We start from the raw sequence: 9318 nt of genomic DNA on the forward strand, positions 1-9318 counted from the left end.
TCTTACATAGACTTAATTCCCATTGCCCAACCTTCTTGTGTCAAAATGGACAAAAATTGGCAGGTAGTATAGATCATTACAAATGGCGGCTCTTGCGTTGTGTTCTACCCCTGATGTCCCCAGAATTGTTGCATGTAAAGTTGCCAAAAATCGAAAAAGTGTTTTTATTTGCAAAAATGCTACAAACAATAATTTTTCTTTGGAGGGCTGCAAAACATTGGCGATATAACGCTAATGTGCAAATATGGACAAAATCAAAAAAAAAATTGAATGCAGATAAACAAACAGACAGAAAACAAGGGCCAAATTCAACTTGCAATCTTTTCCGCGGTTATCGCTCCGGTAATGGAACAATCGCCATTACGTAATAATGAAAATTACCACACGCTTGTCATCGCCATCGCGAAGTCATCAAATTTCGAGGCAAAGCCGAGTAGTTGAATAATTTTGAGAGGGCAGCAACAACCGTGTGGTAATGTTTTCAATCAACCCGCGTTGAGATTACAACAGTTGCATAACTTTATGACACTGATGACAAAATTAGACTACGAGTTTATTACACTCTTTTATCGCTCTTTTATCGTCACTGTTTATATAGCAAAAAAGTGATAAAAGAGTGTGATAAACTCGTAGTCTAATGAAAAAGCAGATTTCTTAGTGTTAATCGGGCGTTGACGTCTTATTTCATCAGTAAGTTATGCAACTGTTGTTATCGCAACGAAAGTTGACTAAATCAAAACAAAGGTAATGTATCATGTGCATGGCGATAAATTATAGGAACCAATTACGAGTGGGAGGGGGGACACAGAGGAAAACGGTCCTAAACTTGGCATTGAAAAAGTTTACTTATGTCAGCGAACTGTAAACCAAGAACCAATAGAACAATTGCAGGATAAAAATATGTCAGCGTCAGCATTCTTTATTATTCTATTAATATTCTGTTTTATTACCTTCGGAAAATATTTTAAAAAATGATAAGTAATTCTTCTGACCGAACAATTGCGGTCAAAATCAACATTCGCAAAAAAGGAGCGAAAAATTTTTTGTGGATGGGGTATCATTTGAGACTAGCTAGAAACGCTCGGAAATTCTTGAAAACTTTGCATTCCGATACAATCGACTTGTCTTGATCTCTATAACGAATTAAATTGTCAGAAGACATTTAATTGCACCCTGTCACATTACCCAGCTGTCAAATAGCCCAGCAACAAATAAGCGCAACTTAAATTCACAATTCAATTCACAATTCAAGAAGTTCTGAGAATTCCTCACAAGATATTTCTATTTATTATTTCCGAGTTTTATGCATATTGCTTTACAAAAACAAATGTATAGAACCATTGGTAAAAACTAAAAGCTCCGATTGAATCTTGAATTGCAGATCTCATAACAATAAACGCAGCTATAAAAACAAGTGTTTAGATGTAACTGAAGTAACTGCTTACTTTTCTAGAGTTTTTCAGAACAGAAAGTTTTTACAATTTTCGTCAATTTATTCCAGGAAACGGATTCTTTTTGAATGACTTGTCGGTTTACACATTTCCGATGGGATATCAGAAATTGGAACTACTCATTTCCACTAATTCTGAGCAGCAAAAAAGATTAGATGCTGCAGCAGAAAGGTAAAGAATAATTATTCCGAGAGCAAAAATATGATACTATTTGATTTCAAAGCCGCAAATTCAATCAAAGACTGAACCAACGTGTGAAAATTGAACTGTTACGAACATGAGACAAATTTGGAGCAAAATCTCTATTAATACAAAAATAACTTAAGGCAAAGTTTGAACACATTTGAAACAGTTCAGAAGTCAAATTATTTCTAAAATTGAGCAATTAAAGGGAATTAATTCACAATAGATTTTTAAAATAAATGAACTTTGGCGTTAGCAATAATACCCTTCATACAAAAAAAACGAAGAAAAATTCATTAATTTATACATCAACATCCAACTTAGACCTTTCAAAAAGAGTCCCAAAAATATACAGTTGTCATGAACAAGAGGCTAAATCAAACGCATAGAGATCCATAACCCTCAAATAATCACAACAAAGATTAAAAGGCAGCGATGTGATAAAGACACGCTCGGGAGTTTTCAAAAGGATAACGCTCGGGAGTTTTCAAAATTCAGAGGAACTCTTATTGAGAAGATGGCTTTTTCAGCAAAATTTCTGAATGTGGGGGGGGCATCTTTTTGTTATTCGGTAGCGGATATGAAACAAACTTACAGGGATTCCCCAAACTTTACCGTTGTTTTACAATCTCTCGCTAACAATGCCCCAATAATAATCTTTGTGGGTACCGACAAAAATTAGTTCACGGAGGTCCTGGAAACCCCGACATCCGTAGTAATATTCTGAAGCAATTACCTCTCGGCTATCAGATCCTTGTGATATCTTCCCTTGTCTTCGCTTTTGTTTTTGCAACAGATTTGTAATTTCCGAATAAGAGCAACTTAGGCCAAACAAAAATCAAAACTTCAAGCAAGAAAAAGTCATTGAAGCAGTGAAATAAAAAAACTCTAGAACAGAGCAGTCAAGCAAAATATTTGCATTAAATAGATAAACACTTTTACAATAATTGCTTCAAACTTCGTGGAAGAGCAATTAAAAAGACCTACCAATTTGGTAAAAAAAATTCTGATGCTATGGTCTTCAATATGCGAAAACTCAAATACAACAAATTATCATAACTATAAGATTTCTAAGCCTTTTTGATCATGAGCCAAACACACACAAAATAGCCTAAATATTAAAAAACTCAAACTATTAGATGTATAAAAAAGTTTTGGTGGCCATCAAAAGCGATAACTTTTATCAAAACGCTCGAAATCAGCAAATCTGCAAAATGAGAGAAACCTCATTGAACCATCTATCCCAAGTCCTCAAAACCAATAACTTTCGTCAAAAGACAAAAAGCAAATAGTTCAGCTAACACCAACCTTTCATGACACTTCAATCCCAAAAGACAAGAATTTTTTTTTAAAAAAACTAGAACAATTTAATAGTGTTTTGTCTTTAGGTCGACAATAATAATTCTATCAACCTGAAACCATGAACTTAGGTGTAAAAACCATGATTAATGATCTAAGACTGAACAACGCAAACCTTAAAAAGAGGAATGAATTAAAGTATCTAGGCGTTTTGCTCGACAACAAATTGAATTTAAAAAAAATAAATAGCGTCGCAGCAAAATTGACAAAATTTACGGGATTGTTCTATAAACTAAAGTTTGTATTGAGTTTTAAACGATTAGTTTTAGTATGTAAGTCTTTTGTTCAAGCGGTAATACAATATGGAGTACTTTTTTACAGAACTGCAAACAAGACAAGCCTGAAATTTATCGAAGTTAAAATCAAACAGATTGCGCAAATTATTTTCAGGAAAAAAGTCATCAGTCAACAGCGAACGATGGGGAAAAATATGGAATTTTCCTGGCGAAAGAGCTACATATTTACGAGCTTTCAAAATTTTTAACCAAAACAATTCGAGGAGAACATAAATATGAAGTTTTTAACAGGTTTATTGAGTATTCAGAGCATGTCAAGTTAGATGAGAAAAGAAAAACAAGTAAGAAACCAAAGCCCAGCAATCAGCATACTGGTATCAACCCAAAGAGAATTGGAATACCAATAAGAAAGATGCTAAATTATAAACTTAATTTTGACTCAAAATATGTTAGTTTTATAAAGAGTTGTTGCAGATCCGGAATTAATACACACCACCATAGTTTTCTTGAAAATATTATACAAGGAATTGATATCATAGAACTTTTTTATTAGTTTTTATGGCAATTATCTAAAACCTGAAAAGTTTTCCACTTCTTTTACAAAATCTCCACCGTTTCCTCAGGTATTCTTGCTGTCATTCACTGTTTTTTAAACCTTAAAAACAAACCACTATCAACCCCATACCCCCGCCCGTATTAGCTAACAAACTTGAACTGCTTCCCAAAGGCATCACACGACTAGGCTTTGTTGCCTTTTGATGGCCTTTCGAGTATGTTTGTTTATACATACTTGAGAACAATTTATTATTATTATTATTATTATTAATCAATATTAAAATCTTTTCTTCCCTCGTGAATAAATTTTCTGATTAGACAAATGAAAAGTTACTGCATGTCATTGCACTGATCATCGTTCGCGTAGCTTATTGAGAGGCGGATTACCCATTTTGAATAGTATACACCATTATAACAGTGTGAAAATTTTAAATTGGACACGTTCACAATCTACCGGTGGTGGTGCGGAGGGGGGTTGGCTTGGACATTGCTATGATTGAGAAAGAATGCAAAAAGTTAGCAGTTATCATTTGGCGGTGATGTGGGGATGGAGGGGAAACGAATGATAGCAATTCCAGCTCAAAGGTTATCAAGGTTTGGACTTACCCCATTAGAAATTTTTTCATACAATATGTAGTAGCTTGTTGAAAAGTATTCAATCAATAACAATAATGCAGTTCAATTACTTGTTGAAAAATTCGCCGATCATAGAAAGATTTGCTTTTTTTCTTGTGTAATTTAAAACACACACCTTACAGCTGCTTTACAAAACAGATGCAAAATTATGAACTGTGATATGGGCAAAAATATATGCATACAAAAGGTGGCCAAATTATTTTTTCTTTGGTAATACCATTAATGTAATTAAGTTATACATGGTTCAGTGATTAATACCATTTTGGTATGTATGCATATCTGAGAGGTTTGTAAGATAATTGCATTCGTCAATTGTTAAAGAGCGGCTCTTTATTTTCATACGTGGTTTGAGAGCCAAAAACTTTCTTTTTATGACTTGATAATGCAGTCCAATTCTTATAACTTTTCAAAACTGGGCGTTGCATTTAGCTTCATGTTTTAACTTCAAAACACATTCTTTCACTTGCAATTTTTCTGAATCATATCAATTGAAAAATGTCTATTATGAGTTTAAACTATTAATCACGAGCAAAAGAGGAGAGCATGATTTTCATTCAATTGGTTTTTTTCTGGTTCGTTTTCAGACGATTGTTTTCAGATAAAATAATACAATAATGAAGCGATCGAAGCAGTTTTTTTTTCGTTCAGATACTTAGAAACTAAACCAAGGAGCAACTTTGTTATCATGTCAAATTGAAGCGCAAATGAACATCATCAACTTCATTTCAATCCACCAAAAAAACTCTATTAAGCAGTTTAAAATTTAGAAACTTTAAGATAATACTTCTGGGAGCGACAACAAACAAAATTTAAATAAAAGATTTCAACTTTATTTTAAAAAAATTTATCGCATTTTTTAAGTTTTTTTAAGGATCTACTGTTTCGGCGCTGGCATAGAGCCAGTTATAACTCATAGTTGCAAATTGTGTCGTTATAATTATACGTTACTATATGAGAACAGCAAGTGCGCTTGCGGAGAGGGGAGGGGGGTTGGGCATAAGTTGTATGCCATAAAGCGGGGTGACCAGTACCAAAAAATTCCAACAACACCGCTCGTTGAATGAACTTATTCGTTCATTACTTTATTATATTCACTTCTCTTTCTACAATAGCTGATGATAAAGAGAACACAACACTGAAAGTTCATTTGTGCGGTCAAAATGCCATAAAGTACCATACACAAACGACGATCAAAGAGAGGCCTGCAGACACAGAAAAAACAACATTGTTAAGTGAACACGCGCCATTTAAATGAAGAAAAATAATTCATTAGTGAACATAAAAACGTGTAGTACATTAATCAGATTCTTGGTTGAGAGTTTTAAATTAATGATTAAAAGATGCGATTGCTTTTGAAGCATTTATGTGACTAGAATTGGATGTTTTTACTGTAATATTAGGCCAAACTCCTTCGGACATTTAAGGAGTTCTTGTGTACATATGGTGTGCATTTAGTACAAATCACCATTATAGGCCAATTAATTACATTTTTAAATTTAGATAAGGTTACGTTGTACAAAATACATGAAGCTTTGAAAACCATAGACTTAAAGCTTAGCAAAATCAAATTTCTTTAACGCAAAAAAGTGTCGAGTAAATCTATAACAACAGCTGTATGACATCAAATTCCTCACACATCCAAACATCGATTGCTAACTTTTCCAGCAAGGAGGTGAAACCAGATAAGATCAGAGAGCACATCAAATCGAAAAAAATAGTTCAAGAACCTAAACACATAAAATGATAAATTCCGCTATCACATTCAAGAACAGATGGATATATTCTAAACTTGAGCACTATAAGATATCCTTCTTCAAGTGAAAAAAATTCAGCCATGTACTTTGATGCGGATAAAACTTTTCTTGATATCAAAAAATTATCCAATAAAACAAAATCAAAATTAACAAAAGCAAGTTGAAAAAAAGCTCAAAACACTATCCTGAACAAACAAACTGACAACGGACCGATATTCCATCAACTGCCAATAGAGTAAACCAAGCAAAATAGAAAACAAAAAAACTCACTCAATGAGAGGGGAGTTTTATAATATAAAACGAAGTGAATGAGGTACTAGCGCTAGTAAACAAATCTTGAGGAGATAAATTGAGAAATTGATGTTAAAATAAGGGATCAAATAATGGAATTAAATCAAACCACGATTGAGATTAATTAAACAGGTGACAATACTTTTCTTATTTAAGAAAAAGCATAGCATTGTGCCACGACAAATTCTTGTTCCAGTACCATTTTGACCCTCCTCAATGCTTTCCAGTACCTCACTCCGAACTCAGTCAGTTCCCTTAGAAAAAGAGAAAAGCATTCCGAATAATGAAGTTGAAGACCAAAAACAATTCTAATTCAAACAGCTTAAAATGAGTGTTTTCAATCTAAAACGATTTTAAGGTTATTAACGACCACTTTAAACACCATAAAACATAGTCAGCAGATTGCCGGAATAGCTGCGAAATAGACCTGCATGCCGTAAAATACAGATTGAAGAAATGGGCTAAAAAATAGTAATCGGCAAAGCCTAAACAAAATCACAATTTTAATTCAATGGAGGTAGGCGTATCATTGAGGACATTTTTGGGTGAAGTTTGACAATAGAGAAGTCCCCATCCCCCCCCCCCCCCCCCCCCCCCTCTGATATCCCAGATAACAAACCGAAGTATTCAACACTCGGCTATCAGGCCCTTCTTTTCTAGTATCTTACAATCGACCTTGTTTTAGCAACAGACTCTGAATAAGAGCAATTTAGGTTAAGCAAAAAAAACAAGAAATCAACAGCATAATGGTCACTGAAAAAATGAAGCGAAAGAAAGAAAAAAGCAAAAGAAAAAATGAAGCGAGAGAAAGAAAGCAAAATGTAAAACGAAAAACGAGCGTCAAACCGCAAAACAAAAACAAACACAGCAGGACACATCCTAGCCTACACTTCAAGAACTTTTATTGACTAAACAAAGAACTAGACCTCGATTGAATTGGAAAAACTATTTAAAAATCCAACCTAAAAATTAAAAAAAAAAACAGTTGAAATCAAAGCGAAATTGCCATATGTGAACAAGAAACCGCTACCGAGAAAGCGACTTGTTCACACGCCGATTCCTCATTCTGCTTTAAAATTAGAGTGAAAAAATTTCAAGCAACAAAAGCGCTCGTTTGTTTCGCGTCACTTCCTGTTTCGGCGTGTAAAAAATTACCTCTACAATTTATCTTCAAAATTGAAGCAAATCAGTGAAGAGATCTTAAAAAAATCAAATTCTGACCCACAATTCAAAAAATTATATCTGACTAAACAAAAACTAGACCTAGTAGTAGTTTAGGCTTCGAATCCGTCCAATTCGCAACGTGGGCCCGTCACTTCACAGCTAATTTGACTTTCTGCATTGTGTTGCAATGTCCGCAATTATACATGAAAGTCCACGAACTTGAATTTACATCTGAGAAACTCTTGATGAAGTAATAGCTCCAGTAGATCTTAGTTAATAGAAATTTGTTTACATCACATACTCATGTAAATGTCTGTTTAGAAAAAATGTCTGAAAACAGCTGGCTCTTGTCCAAAATTTCGTGCCAGTTTTTTTCGTGCGTGTTTCATGTATGTCTATAAAATCCTGTTGTCTCGTTTTTGTCATAGTGTTTTTCTCTGAATTTACTCTTATTAGTAGACCGACATCAAAATTCCCTTCGAGAAAAGAGAGTAAAAGAAGGACGAAATGGAGTTCGAAATACACTGAAAGCGTTGATATCTTGAGCTTTTCCAGTCAGGTCTGATAATTAGTGTCCCAATCATCCAAAATTCAACTTGTAGCTTTGAGCTGAAATTTTTAAGATCCTTCAATCACGTTTTGTTTGCACACTAGACCTGGGAAGCGTAGCTTATTAACGGCACAACGTAGCCCGCATATGCATTTAATTTTGTTTTACATTAGAGTTGGTAGAGACGTTTCGTTTCATGAAACAGTACGCTTTCCAGGCTTTTGTGCACCGGTTTTCACAATTAGATTTTCAGGTGGGTTTCGTTGATATTATCACAACTAAATATTTCTGTCGTTTTTGGCTCGAGTTGGTTGCCGTTGAGCCTAAGATTAGAGTTCTTTTCATTTTCGATAGATAAAAAGTAACATTTGTTTCTATTTAATTTCATATTGTTCTCTTTGCACCATTATTCTAATTTGTCCATATCGGCTTGGAGTTTTGCTGGATCGGTTGTGATCAGTTTATTATCGTCAGCGTAGCCGTATGGTTCAAACTGTTCTACCTGTTGCGGCTGATCATTAATTTACTTAATAATAAGTAAAGACCCAAGTACCGATCCTTGGGGCACTCCGCTAGTTACTACAGTTGTTTCAAAGCTGGCTTCCTTGACTTTTACAAATAGCTTTGTGTTAGTCAAGTAATTAAATAAACAGTCTTTTTAACAAAGTTTCCGCCTATACCAAAATACTAAACTTATTATTAAATTTTCCTAATCTTTATTAAATTTGCCAGACTTGATTGTTTTGATATTTTTCTCTTCAGAGTCGACAGTTTCCTCATGAGATTAGCTGTCTTGATTTTACCCATGGAGGCATCTTACATCTGTGTGATGTGGTTTTAGGCACAGTGTCATTAAATAATTATTAAAGCTATTGATACCACTGATTCAAAAGTTCATCAAGGTTACTGAAACGAAACGGTCGGAATGGGTTTTGAAATGGAATTGTTTAGCTGATACCAGTCCGCCCTATTAAATGCCTATTTTTCTTATCTCATTGCCGGTAATTCACATTCGATTTCACATTGCAATGATACTATGTTCTTTTGATAGTCCGAGCTGTATGACCTGTTGAACTCAATTTTTCATATCTGTTGAAAATCATGTGTTGATAATCATGGAACCGTCATAAGATATCAAG

General features: G+C 34.1%; 1 protein-coding gene across 1 annotated transcript in view; it reads right to left on the reverse strand.

The window, feature by feature from the left end:
* LOC142351667 (uncharacterized) overlaps positions 1 to 4571 on the reverse strand; it is a 33907-nt gene extending 29336 nt beyond the window's left edge. The window contains exon 1 of the mRNA XM_075403807.1: positions 4391 to 4571. Within this exon, the coding sequence (XP_075259922.1) occupies positions 4391 to 4410 (20 nt within the window). The 5' untranslated portion in view covers positions 4411 to 4571. The remainder of the gene's footprint in view (positions 1 to 4390) is intronic.
* Between the last annotated feature and the right edge of the window lie 4747 nt (positions 4572 to 9318).

This window comes from Convolutriloba macropyga, chromosome 13 (assembly GCF_964194025.1).
Source record: "Convolutriloba macropyga chromosome 13, txConMacr16.3, whole genome shotgun sequence".
NCBI lineage: Eukaryota > Metazoa > Xenacoelomorpha > Acoela > Convolutidae > Convolutriloba > Convolutriloba macropyga.